Here is a 25,326-nt window from a genome sequence, read left to right as displayed (position 1 = left end):
ACGTGCCTAGTCCAGGATACTGGTGGCCTGAGCCGGCACGGTATTCAGATCCAAAGTACATAGACTTTGATTGCCGTGTGTGAGATGGAATGTTTCGTCGCCCTCAATGTCGTCACCGTCGGAAAGAAGTCCTAAGTTTTCTTCCATGTGATGAGAGTCTTGCTCGATCACTTTCTGGTAGGACGGAAGATCGTCCTCGTAATATGCCAGAGAAGATCTCGACGGAACATGGCTGGCGTTCTCGTAGTCAAATTTTCCATTGATGATAATTGCAGGAGGGCTAATGACGTTCTCCTTTGAGTCGGACGGCTTCAGAAGGCTACTCAGCTGGCCTCCCGCGCTGGAGGGCTTGATATCCTTCTTTGCAAATAGCTCCTCGTTGTTTGCGTCTGCCGTCTGAAGCAAGCTGTCTAGGTTATTGAAGCTCACGTCGTTCAAGTTGTTCAAGTTGTTCAAGTTGAGCCCGCTCAAACTGCTGCCGTTATGGCCCATGCTGTAAGATGCAGGAGGCGAGCTGGACCCGATCGAGAACGGCGACTGCGAAAGCATCGTGGTGGAATTGAACGTCGAAAAGTATTGGTTCGGGATGTTGTAGCCGCTCATCATCGGAGACGAAGGCTGCAACACGGCCTCTTCGAAAGTTGGCAGATCTTCGTCGATGTCGTTGTTCTGCTCGCAATCAGCACTAAAAGCAAATCCGTCGGTCGGTTTTGAGGAGTCGAGCGCTGACGATCTCACGGCATATTCATAGCTGGGAAGCTCAACATTTTCGCGCACACAGAAAGGCGACACAAAAACAATAGGCGTGTCCACAATCACTTCGTAGTGATGCATTTTGGGCTCGCCGTTGTGGTCAGTCTTGTTTTCGTAGGGCTTGCTGATGCGGAAACAAACTTGCAGTCGATGTTTGATATTCACGTTGTGGAAATTAGTGTCGGGATAGAACGAGAATTCTTGCAACCGGTCCTCTTCTTTAGCTGACATCTTTGGTGAGCAATTTGACTTCTTTGGAGACAGAATAGGCGAAAGCAAAGGCGATTTAGACAGCCATCCAGAGCTCTCCTCCTCCTGCTGGTCGGTTTCGCCCTGGGAACTCATTGAGAAAATGGACACCTCGTCACCTACAGGAGGCGGATCGATATCGTGGTCGTTGCCATCGATGCCGTTTTGAGTAAGGGCGTCGTGAGTTTCGGAAATGAATTTCATTTCGTCGTTTGCAATAAAACGTAGCGGGCATTGCAATTTGATAGGATTCGTAATGCTTACTTCCTCCTGTGGGGTTGAAGTCAAAGAGCTGGAGCTGGAGTTTTTAGACGGTTCTAGCAGCTTGGCCATTCTTTTTGTCCCCAGATGCAAGTTATTCAAAGATCCAGACCGGCTCCGCCCTTCGGAATCGGGCAGTTTCCCGTTGTTGTAACAGAACGTCAGAAGGTTTTCGTTAACACAGCCCTTGATGATCTGGGTGTTCATTGCGGAAGTATGGTTCTTCTCCTTTGTTTTGATCTCCATCATCGTCACTTTGCGCTCCTTGCATCCAGAACGGTCCATCGAGCCAACCTCGGTCTCGTACTTGCGGTCCTTTGAGATGTAGGTAATCTTTTCCACAATGTTGATCTTGATCCGCTTCAGAGAAAGGTTTTTCACCAAAGGAATGAGCTTCATCTGCAAAACGAAAGTCGAAGTTCTCATGAACGTGTCGTTGATGCCAGACTTCGGAGAAAGCTGGATGAACTTACGAGGCAGCAAAATTTCGTAATTGAGAGAATCGCTCCAGATTTTGTTGACGTAGATGGATTTGTTTAAAGTGGACGTCGCGTCGAAAGGAGGCAGACGAATAACTGGAAGCTCATGGCTAAAATCATACATCGGGTTTGCAGGCTTGTGTGAAGCTGAGCCCGTCGAAGAGACGGAGGAAGATCTACGGCGGCCGATCTTTCTTCGAATGCTCTTGGAGGTGTTGGAATTGAAATAGCTTCCCACCATGTCGGTGTCTTCATATCGGTGGTGTTGCGGAACGGAAAGCAAAGCTGAAGGAGGAGGAGCAATGGCGGGAACGTATTGGGCAGATTCAAGTTGCACATGCAGGTTGTGTGAGACAGTCGCGAGAGGAGTTCGGATGGTCTCGGGAGCGTTGATGGGGTATACCACAGGAAGCAAAAATACGTAATAGCCGGGCTGGAAATTGCGTGCTTCAGCTTCGACCCCTGCAAAAAGGTCTTCGTGTTTGACAGTGTCTTTCCCGTTGTCGTCGATTTCGTTGACAAAGTCTTTGGGATTCAGGGGTTCGTAGTATCTGAGTTCTTGTGCTGCGGATGAGGAGCGCAGGATTTCTGCCGATGCTTTGGTGGACGACGTGAATTCCGACTCTGCATCCTGAGCAAATTCGAAGTTGAACTCCTCTGCACTATCTGGATCGCTGTCAAAGACTTTGAACGGAATAAAGCAGTCCGGGTTGCGGAGATCCAGGTCCCAGTCAATGTCTTTAGAGACTCTGTACTTCTCCTTAAAAGCCAATTTGTATTTTCCCTTTGAATTTTCCACGCTGATGCCCGAAGTCCAGTTCGTTGTCGCGTCGGCGTAGTAGCGCGCCCGAGCTACAGAAGTCAGCGACTGGCTCTTCAGGAGTCTGATGACCACCACGAACGTGTGGCTGGCCACAGTGTGATGCAAAGTTCGCGGCTGGCGCGGACCCTGCTGTCCTGGTTCCGGGGTCTCGTCGATGTCAGACTCGTCCATATCATTTTCTTCGTCCTCTTCCAGGGCGTCGTCTGCAGGCTGGTCCTTCTTTCTGGTCGGATTGTACGGCAGAAACAGCATTTGGCCTGTTCCGGACAGGAAAGCCTGCACAGACTTTGGAGTAGAGCTGCCAAATATTTTGAGCGCAGACCTGCCGATTTTCACGCCGTGTTTAAACTTCACCAGGCTGGTGCTGAAACCACACTGCGAAAGATAAGAGGCCAGCGCGTCGTTGTAGGGTTTCATGTTTGTCTTGCTGAAGTCGGCAGCCTCGCCAGAGAGATCGTCGTTGCTCAGAGTGAAAGAGTGCACATCGAGGCTGTTTCTGGGGGAGTAGGGAGCAGGGTTCATTGGACTCGTGCCGGCCAACGACTGCAGTTTCTGCTTGAGCATCTTGATGGAGCTCGATCGTGATGTTCTGGGGCCTGCGTTACCTATGCTTTTCGTCCCGTAAGCGGAGTGGGCTAAATGTTCCGAAGACAGGGACATTGTCTTGGTAGAGTCGGATACGACGTTGAACGGCATCTCAAAAGTATGTCCTGTGTGCTTGCAGCAGCCTCTGTTATTGTAGCTACACTGTCAACTGCAAGAGCAAAAAACTCCTCAACGTAAATATAGAGCAAGATCGATTTGACACTAGTTTTATTATCCAGGTAAATTTTCTCCTCGTACCTAGCTAGTATTGTTTTTTTACATGGGCGGTGGACAAGAAAAAATACTTCAGGGGGTGAGACTCGTGGTGGTGCCGCGGTCGCGGTCGAAAGTCGATCGAGCCCGCATGGATATCTGGAAACGGCAGGGGGCAGTTCTGGACTCTGTGGTAAAGAGCCCGGACTCAATAGTGGTGGTGACCAGGCCGTTTAGCAGGGCCAAGTTTGACAGCTCGGTGGGAGCCAAATACCGCGAGCAGCCGGTCGTCAGTCCCGAGTGGGTGGTGGACTCGCTTGTGAACAGGCGATTGATGCCTCTTGACCAGTATAGGTACAGCTTTGATGAGAAAAAGCAGGAAGTTTCAAGGGAGCCAGAGCAATTGGAAGCAAGCGACCCGCACAAGGCGGACCAGCGTCTGGTTGGATTTTTGAGCATGGGAGCGCACGGCGAAAAAGGTCGGATGGGCGAGTTTGCGAACAACGCCAAGGTGGTGGAGCGGTTTGAGGAAGCCATTAGGATATACGAGCTGATGCAGTTTTTCGACAAAAACAACGCTTTCCGCATCAAGAACTACCGGCTGGCGATCAGCGCGATCGAGAGCTTGGACAAGCCGCTGACAAGTGCGCAGGACCTCAAACGGTTCGGACTAGACCGCGGAGGCATTGCGCAGCACGTGGAGGAGATCCTACAAACGGGCACGTTTTCAAAGCTTGAAACGCTGAAACAGCAGGAGATGGGCGACGAGCGGTACCAGCTGATGACGCAATTCAGGAAAATATACGGCGTCGGGGACAAAACGGCGTACCGGTTTGTCAAGGCGGGCTACAGAAGTATTCAGGACATTTTGCACGACCAAGAAATGTATGCAAGTCTCACGGACGCCCAAAAACTGGGAATTCTGCACTATGACGACTGGAACGAGCGGATACCACGCACGGAAGTGGAAAGGCATTACAATTTCGTGGTGAAAGAGGCGGAAGAAATAGACAAAAACCTGAAAGTAATGCTCATGGGGTCGTATCGGCGTGGAGCTGAGGCGAGCGGCGACATCGACCTCATTGTCTACACGGAGAACGTCAACGAGGCGAGCCAGGTCCACGAGAACCTGTACAAACTCACTCGCAGGCTCCAGGAGTCCGGATTCATAGTCTGTTCCATGACAGAAGTCTCGCCCGCAATGCACAAGTTCAACGGCGGCTGCAAGCTGCCAGGAGCACAAAAATGTCGTCGGTTAGACATAATTGGCATCCCGCACGCGGAACTGGGAGCATCGACCATCTACTTTGTCGGGAACGACATATTCAACAGGTGTCTGAGGTTGCTTGCTCAGATCAAGGGGTATCATCTGAGCAACAAAGGCCTGTTTCTGGCTGCAGATAAATCCCTTGTCGAGAGTTTTGACGAACGCAAAATTTTGCGCACTCTGGGCCTCGATTGGGTAGAATACAAGCACCGAAACATTTAGCTACATATTTGAAACCAAGTGCAAGCAGGAAATTCATCGCACGCCCGTGCGGCTCGCGGCAACCGATTTCAAATTTTGCAACCAGCCATAAAAACCGCACGCTGGCAATTTTCTGTGTCAGAAGAAATACACGAGGCGACAAAGCCAGGTACCACACGGAGATTGCCGCCACGAGCCACTGGCCTCTATAGAGCTATCTCGCTGCATTGATATCCAAACTGTCCAAGTGGCCGTCCACTGATACCCCTTCAAATGTGTGCCAACAGCAGGTCAAAACCGCCAGCGCTGGACCTTGGCAAGCGATCCAAGGCAGAGCTCGAGAAAATCGCGTACCACATCGTGTCGCCCGGTTTGCCGCCACTCAGCGACAGAAACATGAGCCGGGTGCGCCAAAGCAAATCCATCGAGGCAGAGCAGAAGCGTCTGATCAACGAGCGTGCCGGCAGCACGAGCCCCGCAGAAGGCAGGCGTTCGCCCGGTCTAGGTGTCCGCAAGGATCTGCCGCGCTTGCAAAGAGCCAAGCCGCCTCCTCCGTTGGATATTCGCCATGGCCGCTTGCGACACGGCCTGGCCATGAGATCGGCTCCTCTGCGAGGGCATCGTGTGCTGACGCGGCCATATCCTCCGCCACAGCCTCTCTACGCTCCTCTCCCTGGGTATTACCCCGACTATCCACCCGCCTACCCACTGGCATATCCGACTGCCGTGTATCCATCGCCTCCCCTGGTGCGATATCATCAGGTGACCATGGACAACGGGGACTACGTTGTGGTGAAGACGCCGAGCTCTGACAACAATCTAACGCCAGAAGAGATGTGCGAGGACAACAGCGCAGAGTCGTCGCTCGACGACGACGTCGAGAGCCGCGCGATTGAGGACGGAGCCGTGCCCACGGAGACGCTATCCGACCCTCCGGCAGAAGAACACGTTGCACTGGTTTCGGGCGACCTGCGACTGGGCTCGGAGGTCTACACGTACGAGGTGCCCGTGCACGAAAAAACAAGCGATTTCCGCAAGCATTTCCTGCGCCTGGCAGGAGCCATTTTCGACGACTATATAGCCAGGGCAGGAAATTGATGATTATGTAAGGGCGAAGAAATATTGGTCAAATTTATTAGCCTGGATCGCTATTTTTTTTTTTAATACATGTTTCCCACAAAAGTCAGTGCTCGGCAGACGTGGCGCTGCGCGAGGCCTGTCGTTGGCAGAGTTTCGTGGCAGTCGTGTCGTCGGTTCACGCCGCAGCCCAACGACCTTGCTAGACGCGTCTTCGACGACCCAGACACCTGGAGACAGTACAAGGACAAACGCCCGGGGCTGCCGTTTGGGTTTCACAACTACACGTCGGGCTCGGCAGGCATGTTTCTGAACCCCTATCTGAAGCGGCCGTCTGGGCTTTTGGAGTTCTGCAAAGAGTCTCTTCTCCGAGCTCGGCAACTCACCGTATCCATCATAGCGGACGATTCGGCCGCTGGTCTGCGCAAATATATCAGAAACCTGGATAGACTCAGCGACATTCTGTGTCGTGTCATAGATCTGTGCGAATTCGTTCGCGTGGCGCACCCCAACAAGGCGTTCGTTAACGCAGCTGCCGACTGCCACAAGGAGATGTTTCGGTTCATGAACGAGCTGAATACGTCTGAGGAGATGTATCTGAAGCTCGAGCGCGTGTTGCACGACCCAGAGCTTAGCAAGGAGCTGAGCATGGAAGAGATCAGCGTGGGCAAGCTGCTGTATGCGGACTTCCAGAAGGCTGGGCTTGGACTCGCCGGCGAGGGCAAGTCGACGTACGTGGAGCTGAGCCAGCACATTGCCGAGGTTGGCCAGCAGTTTGCAGATGAAGTGTACGAGGTGGAGTCGGCAGAAGTGCTGGTTCCGAAGTCAGAGGTCCAGGAGGGCGATTTCACACCGGAACTTGAAAAATACATTCACGTGACCACCAAGGGCGTCAAGATCCCGCTTTATGGACACGTCCCGATGGAGGTTCTGCAAACTTGTCCGAACAGAGACGTGCGGCGGCGTGTGTGGGTTGCCATGCATACGGCGAAACCGATCCAGCTCAAGCGGCTGACGCATTTGGTGATCTATCGACGACTTCTGGCTGCACAGTTCCAGCATGACAGTTTCGGCGCCTACCAGCTAAACGACAAGATGGCGCGGTCGCCTGAGAACGTGAGACGCTTTTTGGAGAAGCTGGCATTAGAGATCCGGCCAGAGGTCGAGGAGGAGCTCAAAGTGCTAGCAAAAAGCCTCAACATACAAAGTGACCCGATCAAGGAGATTAGGCCATGGGACCGCGAGTACTTGGCTTCCAAATATCTGAGCCGTCAGAAGAGCTCGTGTATCGAGGACATCAGTGCATACTTCTCTCTGGGAACCGTTGTGCAAGGTCTTTCTGATCTTTTCAAGAGCATTTACGGTATCGAGCTGCGACCGGCGAAAGTGCAGCCAGGCGAGGTCTGGGAGCCGAGCGTGCGCAAGTTTGAGGCTACGAGCGACAAGGACGGCCTTGTGGGCATTATTTATATGGACCTGTTCTACAGATCCAACAAGACGCTGAACCCAGCACATTTCACTATCTGCTGCTCGCGAAAAATATATCCAGAGGAATTGGACGAGAACGATCCTTTTAATTTGAAACTACCCACGGTTCAGACGAAAAAACATGGCGGCGACACGTTCCAGCTGCCTGTGATCTCGCTTGTGTGTAATTTCCAGCCCGAACACGTCCACGGAGACCATGAAAAATGTCTGCTCTCTCTTGCTCAGGTGGAAACGCTTTTCCACGAGATGGGTCATGCGATGCACTCGATGCTGGGTCGCACAAATTTGCATAACGTCAGCGGAACAAGATGTCCCACAGACTTTGTCGAGCTGCCGTCGATTCTGATGGAGTTTTTCGCCAAAGACGAGCGCGTGCTGCTCTCGTTCGCCCGCCACCACAAGACCGGCGAGCCGCTCCCATTGGACATTCTCCGCCGCCACCAAGCCGACCACTCGTTCCTCGACAAGAGCGAGACCTTCAGTCAGATTAAAATGGCGTATTTGGACCAGCAGCTACACGGAGCAATCGACTACAATTTTGACCCTCTGCGCTGCTACCACGACGTGGAGCGCCACTTCGAGGCATTCAAGGACGATGAGTCGTCGTGGGTAGCAAAGTTCGGCCATCTATACTCGTACGGCGCGATGTACTATTCGTATCTGTTCGACAGGGTGATTGCGACGCGGATCTGGGAACATCTCTTTGCTAAAGATCCGTTCTCGCGTGCTGGTGGTGACAAGTTCCAGAACCAGGTCCTCAGATGGGGTGGATCGCGGGACCCGTGGGAGCTCGTGGCCGACGTGCTGGAGCTGCCGGAGCTGCGCCGAGGCGACGCTGCTGCGATGGAACTGCTGAGCCATAACGGCGCGTCGATCGACGCGCCAGCTCACAAGGTTGTAGAATAACGTGGAAAAATAATGTAGTATATTGTTATGAGTGAGACCATTAAAGTAACGATCAAGTAAGTACCGCTCTCAGACCGTCGCTAACACGCAGATCGTCCGGCGACAAGAAGTACGAAGTGAGTCTTTCGCCTTCGTCGACGATCGCGGAGGTGAAAGAGCAGTTGGCGGGAGAAACAGAGATTCCTGCTGATAGGCAAAGACTCATCTATTCGGGCAAAGTGCTGAAGGATGCGGAAACCGTTGCCGCGTACAAGATTCAGGACGGCCACACTATCCATCTGGTGAAGGGTGCGGCAAAAAGCGGCAGCGCAGGCCCGGAATCAAGAGCGGCCTCAAGTGGACAGCCGGGGGCAAACTCCGACACGAGCATTCCACAGAACATCGCTGCCGGCCAAGGCGCATTCAACCCGCTGGCCGGGCTTACCGGCGCACGTTATGCGGGCCTGAACGTGCCTATGCCTTCGATGGAGTCTCTGGGCTTCGGGGCCGACGGAATGCAGCTTCCGGACGAATCTCAAATGGAACAGATGATGGAGAACCCAATGTTCCAGGAAAGCATGCGTGCGATGCTTTCTGATCCGCAAATGCTGGACTTTCTTATCCAGCAGTCGCCTCAGTTGAGCGCGATGGGCCCTGCGGCCAGAGAAATGTTGCAGAGTGAATATTTCCGCAACATGTTGACTAATCCACAAATGATGAGAACCATGATGCAAATGCAGAGAGGCATGGGCGGTCCCTCTGCGCCTGCCTTCCCTGCTCCGGGTGGAGCGTCCACGGAAGCGGGAAACAGCGCTTCGACCACTAATGCTGGCGGATCAGGGTCCGGCACTGGGTCTGGCTCTGGGTCTGGCTCAGGATCCGGTTCCACCACGGGATCCACTGCCCCTGCCAACCCATTCGCCGCCCTATTGGGCGGAAACATGGGTGCCGGCCTTGGTGGACTGGGGGCATTGGGCGGATTCCCTGGTCTCGCTGCTCCAGTCGATAATAGGCCGCCAGAAGAGGTGTTTGAGGTGCAGTTGCGTCAGTTGAACGATATGGGATTTTTCGATTTTGACAGTAACGTGCGTGCGCTCAGAAGAAGCGGTGGGTCCGTGGAGGGGGCGATTGAGGCATTGTTGAACGGTAATATATGATGGCGAGCGCACTTTCTAGTGCTATGTACCTAAAATAACCCGTTGCAAAAACGAGTGTGGTGCGAGATGTAGGTTTCTGTGTTCTTGTGGGTGTTAGGGTGGACTTTTTTCCACTCTTCTGTGAAATATATGAACACTGTCTTCAGTGCCAACAGGGGCTACTTTCTGTGTCCTGATGCGGAAGAGGCGTTTGAGATCGGTCCCCTGTATACAAATGGCTTTGATCAGCTGGAGCCTGCGGATGACGAGCTGATAGCTGAACTTCCCGAGCGCGAGATGGCAGGCAACGGAAGTGCCCGTGCACGAAAGAAACGGGAAAAGCGGCAGCATAAACAACGACGACAGCGCAAGAGTCCGCGGTCCGAGTGGTCTGTCGTGAAGGAGCTGTGCTCTGGTGACGATAAAGTGCTCAAATTCCACGAGATCACCGTATATCGCGAGGATATTCTGAATCTTCGAGACGACGAGTGGCTGAATGACAACAATTTGGCTTTCATCTACGAATATATCACTCGTGTGCACATTGAGCCGACGCTGAGACGACGAATTCGCTTTTCCAACAAGCAAATGATAGAAACGAGCATAATATTACTAATGCCTACCTTTACATTTTTACTGGCCCATCATCCGGAGCCAACCCAGCTCAAAGGCGTTCTTCCGCCGATCGAAAAGGCGAAATTTGTGTTTATGCCTCTGAACGATAACGAGGACCTTGGGGTAGCTGAAGGCGGTTATCACTGGTCCCTGGTGGTGCTCAGTGTCGAGGACCGGCTGGCTATGGTTTACGACTCAATGGAGTCTGCAAACGAGCAGGAGACAAAACAGCTTGTCAGCAAGATTGAGCGGTATTTTGGTGCCAAGTTTAGAATTGCAGTCGACGCGCACCCGCCACAGCAGAGCAATGGGTCGGACTGCGGTATTAGCGTCGCTGGGTTCACTGCGATTTTGGTAGCACGGTTGCTGAACGCAGAGGAGAAACATAAAATTAGTATGAGCATGGAAAACGTGCGCTTCAACGCTCTGGACGCTCGCCTGTTTGTTCTCAAATGCATCAAACGCCTAAAAGACGAGGTGGAGACGGATTGACGAGTGTATAGACCAATTAAAGGAAATGGTATGGTGCTTTCTGTGATGTGAACAATGTCTCTGGAGTGGTTACTGGATGTGGTCTCTTACCTATCTATTCATATTCAGCACAAGACAAGAGCTCCTATCTCAGATGATGCGAAACTGGCGGTTCCGTGCTTTCTCCGCTATTGTTGCGCCAACAGTCACCTCCGAAACGTTAGGGGTGCCTCCAATGTTAGTAGATCTTAAAGTGCATCTGAGATTAACTCTAGCTGGTAACCTTTCATTACTTGGCATCATTCCAGCAATGTAGATGGGTTGCTAAAACCGTCCCGCGGTCTCCCTGTAAGCCAGCCTAACATCATATGAGCCCCGGATCTCAAATAGACTCAGCCCGAAAACCTAACACATTATAAATGAAAATGAGCCAATTCTCTGAGCACTAGCTCCTATCAATTCCAGCAAATACCTGACCGTGTCGTTTGGCTTTCCGTTCATTTTCGGTCAACACTGTGTCACCAAGCAAATCTTGTGGCACGCCAGTAACAATCTAATCTTCGTACCCCTGGCCGGATCGCATTATGTAAGCGAGCTTGACATTTATTTTGCATTATTTTATATTATTTTACATTACTTTCGTTTCTCACTCCGTATATTCATGTCATATGTGCCCGTCGGATACATTGCACCCCGATTCCCTGCCCTAGGATGGCCGCTAAGCAAGTACTCTCTCTACTACACCAGAGACGTGATCAAATTTACAGTGTTCTGGTGCATCATTTTGATGACTGCGTTCTATCTGGCTGCCGCATTGATCGCCTCTTTCACATACTACAAGAACAACAAGAACAGCAAAAAAAAGGGGACTGCTCTGGTGGCCATCGTCGGGGTCTATGTGCTGGCTGGAATGATTCAGGCGTTATTGTCGGGTTCGCTGATTGGCCTGCTCCTGGCCGAAATTTACAAAAGTGGTCGGTTCGGATTGAACCCGTGGCTAACGTTCATCTACGGACTCATCGTTGTGCTGTTTAATATTGTAACATCCTATTCGCTAACCAGTGTTTTATTATAAAGCTATGCATCGAAACAATACATTTTCACGTCACCGTTCTCTAAACCACAGACGAACCGCGAATCTCCCAGTGCCACACACGTGATTGGCGCACTGGAACCAGCAAACGTGTGCATGCATTTTCCCGTTTGCAGGTCCCAGACCTTGATGAGTTTGTCGTGGGCCCCACTGACAATCCGGAAAGTATCTGCTGCAATGGACCAAACACCCTCTATGTGGCCAAACTGCGTCCGGACACACTTACCGGTCTTGAGGTCCCAGAGCTTGATGGTGTTATCCAAGGAAGCTGTTAGGAGGTGGGATGGAAGCTCTGGGTTCTGCAGAACAGAGTCCTGGTCGCTCTGGATCTGTTCTTCAGTCTGCTTTTCGGTTTCGTCGGTCAATTTCTCATCGAAATCGGTCACAATGGCGTCCTTCAGCGAAAATGGTATGACACACTGGATTTGGCCGACGTGGCCGTTGTTCTCGACTCCTCCAAACACCTTCAAACATTCGTTCGTGTTCAGGTCCCACATGCGCACCGTGGAGTCATCCGAAGCGCTGAAAAGCGTGTTGCTCTTCGGATGGATCTTTACACAAGTCACCCAGTCTGTGTGACCACGCAGTGTGTAACATGTGCGCGACTCGACGTGCCAGACCTTGACCGTGTTGTCTGCCGAGCCAGACACGATCAGTTTCTCGTGGAAATCCACGCTGATCACGCCTTCCTCGTGGCCCGTATATGTGGAGATACACTGACCAGTCCGGTAGTTCCAGACCTTGATGGTGGAGTCCAACCCTCCTGTTATCAGTTTCTGGTCATCAAACGCGAGTGTGCGCACGCCTCGTGTGTGGCCTGTCAGCGTGCGCAGCAGTTTTCCTGTCTCCACATTCCAAATCTTAATGGTCTTATCGTAAGACCCCGTCATCAGCAGATTGTTGTTGTCGTATTGGCAGCACAGAACGCCGTCCATGTGGCCCTCGAACCGTTTTATCTTGTATAATCCCTTTCTCCAATTGCGCTCAACCGTGTATCGTTCCGAATAAACTGCCTTCCAAGGCCGTTTCTTGTTGACCTTCTGTCTCTTGACATCTGGTTTGCAGTCGTCTAGCCTTGGCGGCAGCCGCTCGACAATACATTCGGGAGTGTCCATGTCGTTGCTTCTACGTCTGCGGCTGCATTCCTGTAATTTCTTGACAGCCATCAAAGGCAGCCCCCACCCGCACTGAGGACATTTGCGGTCGATGTGCTGCTCGCACATATATCTCCAGACCCTGTCATCGTCAGCCAGCTGCTTCCATCTAGTGGAAACTTGGGCAGCATTGCAGAGGCTCTGGCAGTCTAAATAGCAAAGGATCTTGAGGGCTATCTCGCTCGGTAGCGCCTCGATGAAGTCGATTTTGATCAGCTTGGAAACTTCTTGCGAAATGAGCGACAGTTGCGGGAAACAACACTGGCTGAGCAACCCTTTGAGGATGAGACTGCGGTGCTGCGTGGGAGCGGCACTGAAAATCGACCATACGTGGGTAATCGCCTCTTTATCTCGGCGAGGGAGCTTCTCAAGCTCGGACTGGATTTCCCGCATTTTTGTCTCGTCAGAACGGCGGTCGAACCGCACTTTGGGATTGTGTCTGTAGCAAAATCTTTTTTCGCAGTCGTCCTGGTCTTGCAAATGGCTGGTGAGGAATGGCGTCACTATGGATTTGTTAGGGGTATCTTCGGGTGTTGAATTGTCAGTCCGTTGAATTTCCTGTTGCGAGGAAGCCCTCGACATAATGCTGTTGCTCATTACTTGCTCCAGATCATTTGAGTCTGGACTCTTGCATACCTTCTGAAGCACACTCATGTTGTATATGGAACGAAAGAGCGTTTAAAATTTAAAAGAAAAACTGTGGCATCAGATAATATGGTTTTTAAACCCTTTTATTTTGCGTATTTATTTTCGCCATAGCCCCATGATTACGTACTCGACCATAGGAACTGGTGGATTATGTAAGCATTACCACTTCTCCTCCGGGTTGGCCTTGAACTTCTCGTACTCTGCGCGGTTGAAGATGCTCAATTCGGTCTCGTTGGCAATCCCGTAATCCACCAGTGTTCTGGTGTTGTCGTCGAGGTCGAGGATCCAGTCTTCGTCGTGATCCATGTTGATCACGAGATTCATCGTCTTGCTGCCGTGTGCGTGTGTGTAGATCTTGAGCGTGTCGTAGTCCACGCCTCTGTACGGTCTAAGGGCGCCTGTCGTGTTGATGGTGTTAATGATTGTGTCAAACAGCTGTTTTGGGGTGGTGTTTTTCAGGTCGACGTGCGGAAACACGTGGTTGCGGACGTTTCTGTACGGAAACGACTTGATGATCCGCACGGTCAGCACGGAGTCGGTCACTGGGGTTAGCGTGGGAGAGGGGAAGGTGAGGGGGTGGCTACTTACGTGGGCGGGCGGTCGATGTAAGAGGCTCTTCCAAATCAAATTCACTCATTCTAAATACTTTTTTTTCTCTAATTTTCTGGCACTTTTCTGTGGATATAAGGCTTGTGGTTTTCAATTTCCACTAAAGTGGCCGCGTCCGAGCTGAACTCCACCAGCCCTGTCTCCGCCACGTACTGGACCCAGTGATCCAGCAACTCCTTGAGCTTGTCTGGATGCGACTCGGCCAGATCGTGGATCTCGCCCGGATCTGCTGACAGATCAAAAAGCTGCCACTTTCCAGGGCCATACGGCTTGGGGATGTACAGCGCCTTGTATTTGCCCTTGCGCAGAGCCTGCTGCCCAAACAGCTCCCAGCCAGTGACACTATCCTCGTCGTGGATCCTGTCTCCTCCCTTGAGATACGACACCCACGATTTTCCTCTAGGCGTGAGCACTTTGCGGCCGCGGTACTCTGTGCCCGGGTGCTGGACGCCTGCGAGTTCCAGCACGGTCGGCAAAATATCCATCACCGTGCAGAACTCGGAGCTCACGCTGCCTGCAGGAAGGGCAAATTTCGGATACCTCACAATCAGAGGACACCGGATGCCCCCCTCGGACGCCCACATCTTGTACATGTACGACGGGGCGGTGGCGGCCTGTGCCCATTGGTCCGAGTACCACACAAAAGAGTCCTTGTTTCCCAGGTTCTCGTAGGAATTGTTGTAGTGAGCACGAATGGCATTTTCTGTCCTTTCCATCCACAACGGCATGGCTTCCAAAAGCATGCCCTCGGCTCCGTTGTCCGACATGAACAGAATCAGCGTGTTGTCGTACTCGCCCGTCTTTTTCAGGTGGTCCACCACGCGCCCCACGTCAGCGTCAAGAACCTCGACCATGGCAGCGTAGATCTCCATGATCCGTGCCTCGACTTTTTTTTCCTCGCAGCTCAGCTCTTCCCACGTCTTGTCGCGGTGAGTTTCCACCTGATGGGGCTCGATGCCGTCGGGGATAATTCCCAGCTCGAGCGCGCGTTTCAGTCTCTCGCGACGCAACACTGCCGGTCCCGAATCGTAGCGCCCCTTGTATTTGCTGATCACCTCGCGTGGAGCCTGGTACGGCCAATGTGGGGCAGTGTAAGTCAAACAACCCAGGAAAGGCCGGCCGGCTCGTTTCTCGTCCTGCAGAAAGTCCAGAGCCTTGTCTGTGTACAGGTGGGTGCTGTAAAAGTCCTCCGGTAGATCATACGGATCGAGCTGCCTGTCATCCTCCACATAAAGCGGCCTCATAAACCCTACAGGCTCGCCGCCGTCTTTGGACTTCGGAAAGTACTTGTAGTGGTTGCCGGCTCCAGGCAGCAGCGTGAAGGAACGCTCGAAACCACGCCGGACAGGCCAGTGAGGACAATCCAGCCCAAGATGCCATTTTCCTGAGATGAAAGTATAGTATCCGGCGTCATGCAGGATTTCGGGCAACGCGGCTACTCTGTCATTCAGATAACCCTCGTAGCCGGGTTTTCCCTTAAACCTCTCCGGGTAGTTTCTAGCAAACTCGGCCATCTGGCCGAGTCCGGCAAGATGGTTGTCTGTTCCTGACAGCAGCATTGATCTCGTGGGAGAACATGCAGATGCGGTGTGGAACTGCGTGAACCGGTAGCCGTCAAGAGCCAGCTTGTGCAGGTTGGGGGTAGAAATCTCTCCACCGAAGGGGCTTAGGTCGGTGAACCCGAGGTCGTCAGCGACAATGATCAGGAAGTTAGGGGCCATAGTGTGCTGTCATTTTTCAACTTTGGCGGCCGCCTTTTTGTATCCACCGTTACGATCCACACTTGGGGAATCATCTCCAGTCACGTGACTCGTGTTTTGTTAGCTTCCGAAGTCCCAGTTTGTTCCGAGTCTCGACGCAAGTCGAATTTAGATCCGAGCTGCATTGTATTAGAACTATATCGATATGCAGCAAAAGAAATCTACTAGGAAAAAAATACATTGTTGAAAGGTATCAAAACAAATGATAAAACTCTTGCCCAGAAAAAAAAACGTTACCTTGCACGGCTAAAACAGTCATATTTGGAGTTTTCCTAAATATTCTTCGACTGCGCCTTTTTCGTCGATACTAGTGGTTCCTCATACATACTGCGCCTTTTCTGTCCTCACTGTCTTCTTTTCATTACTCCAAAGGATCCCCAATACCAAACGTCCCACACATGACAACAGAACTTGCGTCTTACTCATCCGTGCTCGCTTCTGCGGCCTCTGTCTACGAGTCGGCAACGTCGGTCCTCGCGACTGCCACAGTAAAGGCCACCTCGAAGAGTATGTCCCTCATTGCCGCGCAGGCAGAGGCCACAATGTCGTACTACTCTCTAGCTCAGGCTGCGGCGACTATCACGGACCCTGGAGTGGCATCAAGCGTCTCTGCTCAGGCTGCGGTTGCGTCGGCATATATGAAAAAGCTGTATGACGATAATGCCAACTACGGAGGAAATGCTCCAAATTTGGCTGGAAACGTTGCCCTGCTAGTTGTGATGAGTATCTTCCTTGCCATACAGCTCATTTACGGGGCCATCTACAAAAACTGGTGGTTTTTCACCTGTTTCACTTTGGGTTTGATTCTCGAGGTTCTGGGCTATAGCGGTCGTATTTGGTCCAACAAGAACATTGCGTCTTTTGATGCCTATGTTCTCCAACTGGTTTGTTTAACTCTGGCTCCTTGTTTTCTCATGGCGGGTGTTTATTACACAATCGGTGAGATGACGATTATCATGGGCCAAATGTATTCCTGGCTCAAGCCCATGCAATATTCGATGATTTTCATTATGTGCGACCTGATTGCAATTGCTCTGCAGGCTGCTGGTGGTGCTGTTGCAGCCAGCGCTCTGGATGTGCTTGATAGCACCCGTGGTGGTGCCAACATCATGGTTGGGGGTCTTGCTTTCCAAGTTTTCTCCATCGGACTTTTCCAGTTCTTTTGGTACGTGTTCCTGTTCAGATGTTATAAGAGCTACAAGAAGTACGGCGATGATTGCTTTGACCCTCAATATGCTTCGGTTAGGAGGAGAAAGATTTTCTTGGTTTACATCGGCTTCATTTCGTTTGCAGTTCTTCTCGTGTTTGTTCGGTCGATCTACCGTCTAATTGAGCTTGCGCAGGGCTTCTCGGGGCATTTGGCAGACACAGAAATTTACTTCTTCATTCTAGAGGCTCTTATGATGTCCCTGGCTATCTGTCTCTTGCTTATCACCTACCCAGCTGCTGTTTACGGCCGGAATACCAAAATCAAAGTCGACAAGAGTGTCAGGGCTCTATTTGAGAATACACAATGGCTTGAGAACGCACGGTGGTTCAAATTCATGCAGAAGAAGAAGGACCTCTCTGATGGTGCGGACTCGTACAAACAGGAAGAAGAAAAAGCTACAGCGCCGCTCTAAGCAATATTTATGTGTGTGCGGCTTGGCGGCTCAGGGGCGCATCCATGCTGCCATGTTCTGTATCGCTAATAGCAAGGTCTTCTGTCTCTGCTACGTCTTTCCTATGGAGAGGCTACATTGCAAAGAAGTGCTCTTCCTGGTTTTTAGGGTATGGACCTTAAATATATTTGATTTTTTAGTGAATAAAAATAAGCCAAAGTTAACCGTAGCGAATTTTGGGTTGCAACCGTTTCGTCAAAAATAACACCAATCTGACAAGAGCCAAGACGGGCGTCGGGCAAAATTGGGCTCTCGACACGCTCGATACATGACATATGGACGTCTACTGATATCATTGTGCCCCAGTCTGTAAGATGAAATCAGCTGTCTCGTCATGGTGCCGTGGCACTATGACATGTCAAGGGTTGTGTACGCGACGCGAACGCGCAGAGCGCGAAAACTGTTGCAATCTGAAAAAATACTTTTTTGGGTGGTTGCGCGCCGCGCACCAAAGGAGCTGCAGCTGCAATCTCCAAGCCCAGCGCAAGCCAAGCTGAAACTCGAGAGCTCCTCGGTCGCGACACAATATGGCCATAGCAGGCGGGCGCAAATTGACGTTGGTCACCCGTTGCCCTATTTTCCCCGCGAGATTACGCGTCGCCCGCCCCGAAAAAAAAATTCCCGTGCCCGAAGGGGTCGCGCACTCCTTTCAAGACGAAAATTTTGTGGTACATGCCCAAACAAGGGGGAGCCTACATTTATAAAGAATCGATATTTCCATATTTCAAGATATCTGCCGTTTCTTCCCAGTTGTCTGAAGAGCAGTGTTTAGCGTGTTCAATTACTTTTGTTTTCTAAAGTCCCCAGTCGTCTTTCTTTTCGATACCACCGTTGCAACTTACACATCCAAGGGGGAAACAAAGACAAAACGACCGACTTTTGCCTTAATTCTACGCTAATTCCAGAACAAGTTTGATATACATGCTACACAGCACATCTAGCAATTGAACACGCATCGGATCTACTTTAAGGTTTGAAACCAGATAGGTCACATTTGGAGATCGTTTTTTTAATCACTGTTCAGCAGGCCTGATCTATAAGAGGATCTTGTATCCAGAAGCCAAACTCACAATCCAATATGCGACAGAGATCATATGGCCCACCAAGAAGAGCCCATGCCCAACAATACTCCTCGAGTCTCGAGGCAATTGAGAATCGCAGAAACAGAGTCGTGGTAAACGAGTACCTCGCAAGCATCACTGCTCATTTGCAGACTCTGGAAAACAGCTCTCAGGCCAGTGCTGCCATGATTGATCTCCAGCCTGAGGTGAAATGGTTCATGAGACCATACCTGGTCAACTTCATAATACAAATGCACGCGTCGCTCAAACTGAAGCCACAGACGCTATTCCTGTGCTGGAACATAATAGACAGATACTGCGCCAAACGTATCGCGTTCAAGCAGCATTACCAGCTCATCGGATGCACGGCTTTGTGGATTGCGGCCAAGTACGAGGATAAAAAGTCAAGGGTGCCTACCGTGTCTGAACTGAGTCTCATGTGCTCCAACGTCTATGACGAAAGCATGTTCAAAGAGATGGAAATTCACATTCTGAGCACTTTGGGCTGGTCAATAGGCCATACCTCGCTCGAGGATATCCTCCAGCTGTCCATCAAATTCTGCGACCACGACGGGAAAGAAACCCTCGCCAAGCCGCTGGACCAGTACAAGTCAAACTCGCCAACGGTGAGCGCCATCTTGGCAATCAGCAGATACCTCTGTGAGCTGTCACTGTATGAGCGCAATTACCTCAACTACAAGACGTCCATGATAGGCATTGCTGCGCACTTGATGGCCTGTTCGATGCTCAAGCTCGAGACAGGTTCCAGTTGGCTCGAGTCTGTCTATGTTCAGTACCAGAGCAGCAAATACCGGACGAAGTCCAAACAACAGCTGCCGACGCCAGTGACTCCATCCAAGAGCTTCAAATATTTTAACGACGACACGAGTGATATTCAGGATGCAGACATGGACCACCTCCAGTCCACTGAATGCATCAACAACGCATATGGTCCATTCATCAACGGATTCGAAGGACTGGAAACAATCTCTCAGCTCCGCCAGATCTCGCTCATGCTTCTGAAATCGCTACTCAACCCTGCAGAAGTTTTGATCGAGAAGTACTCGCAACTCGGGGTGATCACGGTGATCAAAAACTTCGTCACCGAAAATCACCTCGAACATCTACAACACAGCAAGGAACTGGACGACATCGAAAACCTATCATCAGCAATGGCAGACGAGCTTTCCAACTTATTGCTCAACCTTGAGCATTACCCTGAGCTGACGCAATTGCCTCGGCCACAAGCTCAATTTGTGCAAATATATCATTCTCCAACTCTCAACAAGTCGGCCTCATCCCCATTCAACTCGCCTTCCAAGTTCTCTTCGTTCAGTTCCGTTTCGTCGCAAACGACGTGTGATTCCTCTTACGAAGAGCTGGCTCAACGAAAGATGTATTACCAACCTGCCGGCATGCCGAGATACCCGGATTCGTCGCCGATTCTCAACACCCCACAATAACTGCACAAATATAATGGCACATGATATTTTAAAACTATAGATCGCTCACATTCTTTTCTATCTTCATGTCGGTGATCACAACTGACGATTCGTCCGGCTCCTTTTTCTCTGGCTGTTCCTGCTCGGCCAGTTGCTCATGTTCTGAGTCGTAATCGTTCTTGTATTCTGTAGGAGAGACGGATCGGGAACCAAACACTAACCTGTCCACGAAATTCCTACGTTTCCGCACGGGAACCGTTGGCGAGTGCGCGGGGGACTGAGAGGATGAGTTGTACGGTGGACCTGCACTGTATGGAGAAGCTATGAACTCCGGCTCGATGAAGGTATCTCTGGTTATGATGATGTAGACGAGCAAGAGGATGATTATGCTGAGATTGAGATAGTTCAGTTTCTTCTGGAAGCTGAGTGAATCCGCGAATCTGGAGAACTTGGAGTCTGTCTCGAGAAGCAAGTGCCGGAACTTGCTATGTTGGTAATTAAAGAGATTCTCGAAATTGAAGGCCAGTTCTGTGTTCAACAGCCGGAAGTTGCCGATTTGGTTGAGGATTGTTTGGTTCAAATGGTCTATGAGCGTGCTGAATCTTTTATTTTGGCGGTTTGCCAGATTTTCGAATGCGTTCGACAGAATTTTGGACTGTTCCTCAATATATAGCAGCGAGAGCGTTGCGTTCGACTCCAGCAGCGATATTCTCTTGATGATGTTCTTGTAGATCGACTCCTGCGTCCCTGTGGTTTGGGTGGTCTTTGGCTTTGTTTCTGACGGCGAGTCGCCCGCCTCGCATAGTTCCTGCTGGTGTTCCTTGAGAAATCTGTCCAGACCCAAATACGGAGTGATTTTGCAATTATCGTCGTCCGTGGACCCATTCAGGGAGAAAACAATCTCATTCAGAGACAAATTAAAAGACGGCGTTTCGTAAAAATCTGCCGGAACCACCTCCGGCTTCTCCATCTCGACTTCATTCGCTTTGACCTCTTCCTTATCCTCCTCCTTGAGCTGCTCTATCATAGTCTTTCCGTGGACTTGCACAGACGAAATCGGACAGTAAAACTCGTCGCCGTAGTACGAGAGAACTTCAATCTTCAGGAACTTGGCCCAGATTAGAGGATTTTCCACCTTGAACATCTGCAGTTTCCGAATATTTTCAGCTCTGAATTCTCCCAGCGACTGCCATGAGGCAGCAGGGTACCGGTCGCTCACGGAAAACCGAACGTCCTTGAACATGGACGAGAAAAACTCGTAGTTGCCGAGCAGCACCTCCTCCACCAAAATATCCTCACACAGCTCGATGATTACGTACTTGTTTTTCGCCTTGCACTCGTTCAATAGATAGGAGTCTTTGTTTTCGTTGAGGATGGCGTTGGCGCCCTTAGCCTCCGCATTCGTCTTGACAATTGTGGCCGCGCAGTCGAACGATGCAAAATTGAACCTTTCGTTGTAGACCTTTCCTGTATCCTCTTTTGGTTCCGGGCCTCCAAACATTGAGATTTCGATCTCCATCTCCTCGCCGATGGTGCCTTCAAGCTCCTCGCCTGACTCTTGATCTGATCTTTTTTTCGTGATCTGAGACTCGTCGACTTTCTTCTTCTTCCACTCTTCAAAGGTCAGGAAGTACGACTTTTCTTCGTTGGTAAGGCTGGACTCGTTCGCGTCGAGCGAGTCTGTGAGGTTCTGGAGATCCAAATCCACCCTGGTGTCGTTCAGCGACGCCGCCACTGAAGAACAGTCGTCCGCCAGCACAGCCGCAGAGTACAAACAAATGCTCCACCAGAGCCAGAGCATAGCAGGACTTTATTTACCGTATTTATTTTTTAATTTCGCTCGATTAAATTCACTTTACTTATTTTTTCTTGTGATATACATCTCTCGTTCACTTTCCATGTCCCTCAAATTCTGCACGGTTTGTGCCTCGAATAACAACAGGTAAGTTGTCCTTGCCCCCGTCTAACCTTAAGATCCATGGAGGCCCACAAGGTGTTGAAGGACGCCGGGTACACGGTGAGATCGTACGGAACGGGCACGTCGGTGAGACTGCCGGGTCCCACGATTGACCAGCCGAATGTGTTTGAATTCGGCACGCCGTACACGAAGATCCTCGAAAAACTCAACACGCAGGACCTGAAAATACACAAAGCCAACGGAGTGTTGGACATGACGAAGCGGAACATTGGCATCAAAAAGGCCCCAGAAAGATGGCCTTACTATAACCAGCCACCTCAGCGATTGCCGCCTAGCGAGTACCCTGAATTCGAAAACGAGCTGGATTTCCAGGTCGTGATAACGTGCGAGGAACGGTGCTTTGATTCGGTGGTGGAAGACTACTTCAGCAGGAACTACTTCGAGCCAAGCCAGACACAACAGCCGGTGCATTGTTTCAACGTCGAGATCCGCGACGAGCACAGAAGTGCGCTGGCAGGAGCACAGGCCATCCTGGATCTTGCGCGAATGCTTTCGGACGCCCATGCCAAGAGTCTGCAGGATTTCAGTGCGCCCCCGTTCGAGGACAAAATTCCAGACATCATCACCGAGTGGCAGCAGAACCACCCCGTGACACCTGTTCTGTATGCATTGTGCTACCATTAGTCATCTTGAATACCATCTATTTGTCTACAACACAACGCCCGTTCACAAACACCTTTCTCACGTTGCGGTCGTCACCGTTGAAAATCCACTTGTCGATCAGGTCCAGGAACCTTCCGCGCGACTCCTCGGGGCTCAGCAGACCCCATTTCGGATTTTGGAACTCAAACGTGTCGACCGGCGAGCCCTCGCAGTCCAGCTGGATCAGCTGCGCGTCGAACTTGTACCCGACCTTGAACAGCCCCAGCTTCACGTTCAAATTCAGCACCTCTGCACCACCAACCGTGGCGAGATAGAGCACGTCGTGGGTGCTGAGCTTTTCGAAGTCGTTCTCCGACTTCATCACCAAGTGGTTCGACACCAGCAGGGCGTGCTTGGCCACCTGGAGGATAGACGGCGTGAAGCCTCCCGAGCAGTCTGTTCCCAGACCAACTTTGACGTTGCTGTTGAGCAGCCATCTGACTCTGGCCTCGCCGGACGTGATGGAGGAGTTGGACGTTGGGCAATGCGACACACCGCAGCCTGTCTGTGCAAGGAGGTCTTTTTCATGCTCCGACAGGTGGATGCAGTGGGCCAGGATCGTTTTCGGGCCCAACAGCCCAGACCTGTAATAGATATCTGTATACGAATCGAATGCTGGGAACATCTCCTTGGCTACCTCGATTTCCCGTTTATTTTCCGAGAGGTGGGTCTGGCAGTGGTAGTTGTGGGACTTGCGCAGCTCTCCCAGCCACTTCATCAGCTTTTCTGTGCACGAGGGTGCGAACCGTGGCGTGAGAACTGGCCGCACAAAATTACCCGCAGGATCTCTTTTTTCAATGTGCTCGATCACGCTCAGCTGCGAGGCCTTGCTCTCCTCGAACGTCTCGATGTAGTGGGCCGGCGAGTTTTGGTTCATGCAGACCTTCCCGATCAGCGCCCTCTGGCCGCGCATGAGAGCCAGGTCCGCGAGCAGGTTCGTTGCGTCTGCGTGGATCGTTGCGTAGTACGCTGCCGCGGTCGTGCCGTTGCTGAGCGTTCTCTCGATCACCTGGGTGTAGATGTTGTTGGCCCTTGTGAGGTCTCTAAACGACGACTCCAGCGGGAACGTGTACTTCTCGAGCCAGTCCAGCAGTGTGGAGTCGCCAAATATGCCGTTATTCGGGAACTGCGGAGCGTGGATGTGGGTGTCGATGAAGCCAGGCACGAAAAACTTGGTTTCTGACTCGGCAATGTCGACGAAATGCACCTCGTGCAGCTCCAAGCCGGTGAATTTCAGAGTATAGGAGGTGTAGTCGGCGCAATTTTCCTTCACGAAAACTATAGTCCCGTCCTGGTCAACTCCAACGGCACAGTGCGTGAGCACCTGCAGCGTGCCGAGCGACGGGGTCTGGACGAACGTCCCAAAATAGCATGTGAACTTTATCGGTTCAAGGCAGCGCGTGGCCACCACTGGGGGAAACTGATGCTGCGTCATGATTGTATGGATAACTGCTCTGCTCTTTTATACTTTCCAGGGAAAAGCCCCGGCGTGATAATCACAGATAGTTGCCGCGGCCCAGAAATATATCTCCGCGGAGACTGAATTTTTGCGCGACCGTCGCGTCGCTCTTCCTCGGCAACAGAATATGCGCTTCCATTTCCTTGTCGAAGGCATGCGCCCTGCCGCGTGTACAGCCAGCCAGGTGTTCTGTACCGGCACTATCCAGCGCCGGACACAGGAAATTGCAGTGGGCCCGGGAACTTCTGCGGCAATGCAGAACACGTGGAATCTGTGCAACGTGGTGAACCGACAGAGCTGAGTCGTCCCGACGGCACGGCGGCGCCGCATTCTAGTTTCATTCGGTCGTCCACAGAAATTCCAGACTTACGCCCATATTATCTGTATGCCCAAACTAAAAAAAATGCTCGACAGCTGCTACCATTAGCAAGTTCTGTGTTTTCTGTAGCAGGCCAAACACTATATAAACAGGCACCATCCCCTTGTCAGCGCTCCACTACACTCCTAGATCAAAATGGTTGCCATCAACAAGATTTTCTGTGCGTCCCTGCTCGTTGCCGGTCCAGCCTTTGCAGCTGCCTTGCCTGAAGCCCAGGCCCAGGCCGATCTCTCCAAGTACAAGGACAAGCTCGAGAAATTGAAGGAGAAATTCAAGGGAGGTAAAGATGAAGATTGTGAGAGCTCTATCGAGACCTCGACCACGTCTGACTGCGACACTGCCACGAAGACCACCGAGATCATCACCTCCACCTCGTCCTCCGACTGTGACACAGCAACCAAGACGACTGAGTCGTCCAGCTTTGTCTCTTCCACCTCGGACTGCGACACTGCTACCAAGACTCTCCTTTAAGGATGCTCTCTAGACGCTAATCCAGTTTTGTCTGTTTGTACGAGAGAATTGCTACCAGAAAATATTTGCTGAGTAATAGATAATATAATCTTTTCTCGAGCTCCCGTAATTTCTACCAATCAATTTTCGTCAAAAAAAAATTAACAAATCCAAATAACCATGGTCAACGTAAGTAATATGGCCACTCTGTTCTTCTAACCCCCAGTACGTCAAAAGCCTCAAGCTCAAGAAGGTGCCTCACTTTGGCGGTCTCACCCCATCCTTGCTGCTTGGCTATGCCCCAAGTCTCACCCTCTGGGGAGGTGCCGCTGTTGCTGCCATCTTCACCTTCACCGAGCACTGGCCATTGTTCCAGGACACTTTCTACAAGAAGCTTCCAATTATGGGTAAGCTCTGGATCAAGGATGTCGATCCCCAAGACTTGCCACAGTGAATAGACGAAAATATATCATACAATGTGTTACTA

At 51.3% G+C, this 25,326-nt stretch overlaps 15 protein-coding genes across 15 annotated transcripts; 9 read left to right on the top strand and 6 right to left on the bottom strand.

Moving 5' to 3' along the window:
• Positions 1-6: 6 nt before the first annotated feature.
• KL911_003590 (uncharacterized protein) lies at positions 7-3,261 on the bottom strand (the record flags this gene model as incomplete). Its single annotated transcript, XM_043198787.1, has 1 exon — positions 7-3,261. One exon carries the CDS (start codon positions 3,259-3,261, stop codon positions 7-9), a length of 3,255 nt encoding a protein of 1,084 aa, XP_043053921.1.
• Positions 3,262-3,514: 253 nt separating this feature from the next.
• KL911_003589 (uncharacterized protein) lies at positions 3,515-4,852 on the top strand (the record flags this gene model as incomplete). The annotated part of the gene is made up of 1 exon (XM_043198785.1): positions 3,515-4,852. The coding sequence occupies one exon, from the start codon at positions 3,515-3,517 to the stop codon at positions 4,850-4,852; it is 1,338 nt and encodes a 445-aa protein (XP_043053920.1).
• A 252-nt stretch (positions 4,853-5,104) lies between these two features.
• Positions 5,105-5,929, top strand: KL911_003588 (uncharacterized protein; the record flags this gene model as incomplete). The annotated part of the gene is made up of 1 exon (XM_043198784.1): positions 5,105-5,929. One exon carries the CDS (start codon positions 5,105-5,107, stop codon positions 5,927-5,929), a length of 825 nt encoding a protein of 274 aa, XP_043053919.1.
• Positions 5,930-5,998: 69 nt separating this feature from the next.
• KL911_003587 (uncharacterized protein) lies at positions 5,999-8,302 on the top strand (the record flags this gene model as incomplete). Its single annotated transcript, XM_043198783.1, has 1 exon — positions 5,999-8,302. One exon carries the CDS (start codon positions 5,999-6,001, stop codon positions 8,300-8,302), a length of 2,304 nt encoding a protein of 767 aa, XP_043053918.1.
• Positions 8,303-8,329: 27 nt separating this feature from the next.
• On the top strand, positions 8,330-9,438 carry KL911_003586 (uncharacterized protein; the record flags this gene model as incomplete). The annotated part of the gene is made up of 2 exons (XM_043198782.1): positions 8,330-8,347; positions 8,413-9,438. The coding sequence occupies 2 exons, from the start codon at positions 8,330-8,332 to the stop codon at positions 9,436-9,438; spliced, it is 1,044 nt and encodes a 347-aa protein (XP_043053917.1).
• A 129-nt stretch (positions 9,439-9,567) lies between these two features.
• KL911_003585 (uncharacterized protein) lies at positions 9,568-10,524 on the top strand (the record flags this gene model as incomplete). The annotated part of the gene is made up of 1 exon (XM_043198781.1): positions 9,568-10,524. One exon carries the CDS (start codon positions 9,568-9,570, stop codon positions 10,522-10,524), a length of 957 nt encoding a protein of 318 aa, XP_043053916.1.
• Positions 10,525-11,580: 1,056 nt separating this feature from the next.
• On the bottom strand, positions 11,581-13,404 carry KL911_003584 (uncharacterized protein; the record flags this gene model as incomplete). The annotated part of the gene is made up of 1 exon (XM_043198780.1): positions 11,581-13,404. The coding sequence occupies one exon, from the start codon at positions 13,402-13,404 to the stop codon at positions 11,581-11,583; it is 1,824 nt and encodes a 607-aa protein (XP_043053915.1).
• Positions 13,405-13,557: 153 nt separating this feature from the next.
• On the bottom strand, positions 13,558-14,035 carry KL911_003583 (uncharacterized protein; the record flags this gene model as incomplete). The annotated part of the gene is made up of 2 exons (XM_043198779.1): positions 13,558-13,891; positions 13,983-14,035. The coding sequence occupies 2 exons, from the start codon at positions 14,033-14,035 to the stop codon at positions 13,558-13,560; spliced, it is 387 nt and encodes a 128-aa protein (XP_043053914.1).
• A 19-nt stretch (positions 14,036-14,054) lies between these two features.
• Positions 14,055-15,892, bottom strand: KL911_003582 (uncharacterized protein; the record flags this gene model as incomplete). Its single annotated transcript, XM_043198778.1, has 2 exons — positions 14,055-15,672; positions 15,813-15,892. The coding sequence occupies 2 exons, from the start codon at positions 15,890-15,892 to the stop codon at positions 14,055-14,057; spliced, it is 1,698 nt and encodes a 565-aa protein (XP_043053913.1).
• A 273-nt stretch (positions 15,893-16,165) lies between these two features.
• On the top strand, positions 16,166-17,389 carry KL911_003581 (uncharacterized protein; the record flags this gene model as incomplete). Its single annotated transcript, XM_043198777.1, has 1 exon — positions 16,166-17,389. The coding sequence occupies one exon, from the start codon at positions 16,166-16,168 to the stop codon at positions 17,387-17,389; it is 1,224 nt and encodes a 407-aa protein (XP_043053912.1).
• A 1,117-nt stretch (positions 17,390-18,506) lies between these two features.
• KL911_003580 (uncharacterized protein) lies at positions 18,507-19,952 on the top strand (the record flags this gene model as incomplete). The annotated part of the gene is made up of 1 exon (XM_043198776.1): positions 18,507-19,952. One exon carries the CDS (start codon positions 18,507-18,509, stop codon positions 19,950-19,952), a length of 1,446 nt encoding a protein of 481 aa, XP_043053911.1.
• A 34-nt stretch (positions 19,953-19,986) lies between these two features.
• Positions 19,987-21,732, bottom strand: KL911_003579 (uncharacterized protein; the record flags this gene model as incomplete). The annotated part of the gene is made up of 1 exon (XM_043198774.1): positions 19,987-21,732. The coding sequence occupies one exon, from the start codon at positions 21,730-21,732 to the stop codon at positions 19,987-19,989; it is 1,746 nt and encodes a 581-aa protein (XP_043053910.1).
• Positions 21,733-21,909: 177 nt separating this feature from the next.
• KL911_003578 (uncharacterized protein) lies at positions 21,910-22,533 on the top strand (the record flags this gene model as incomplete). The annotated part of the gene is made up of 1 exon (XM_043198773.1): positions 21,910-22,533. The coding sequence occupies one exon, from the start codon at positions 21,910-21,912 to the stop codon at positions 22,531-22,533; it is 624 nt and encodes a 207-aa protein (XP_043053909.1).
• A 16-nt stretch (positions 22,534-22,549) lies between these two features.
• On the bottom strand, positions 22,550-24,351 carry KL911_003577 (uncharacterized protein; the record flags this gene model as incomplete). Its single annotated transcript, XM_043198772.1, has 2 exons — positions 22,550-23,875; positions 24,229-24,351. 2 exons carry the CDS (start codon positions 24,349-24,351, stop codon positions 22,550-22,552), a joined length of 1,449 nt encoding a protein of 482 aa, XP_043053908.1.
• A 173-nt stretch (positions 24,352-24,524) lies between these two features.
• Positions 24,525-25,293, top strand: KL911_003576 (uncharacterized protein; the record flags this gene model as incomplete). Its single annotated transcript, XM_043198771.1, has 2 exons — positions 24,525-24,802; positions 25,077-25,293. The coding sequence occupies 2 exons, from the start codon at positions 24,525-24,527 to the stop codon at positions 25,291-25,293; spliced, it is 495 nt and encodes a 164-aa protein (XP_043053907.1).
• Positions 25,294-25,326: the final 33 nt, after the last annotated feature.

Source organism: Ogataea haglerorum (genome assembly GCF_019207285.1).
Source record: "Ogataea haglerorum isolate 81-453-3 chromosome Unknown 81-453-3_NODE_9_length_481884_cov_97.824832, whole genome shotgun sequence".
NCBI classification, from domain to species: domain Eukaryota; kingdom Fungi; phylum Ascomycota; class Pichiomycetes; order Pichiales; family Pichiaceae; genus Ogataea; species Ogataea haglerorum.
This window is presented reverse-complemented; position numbering and strand designations above follow the sequence as displayed.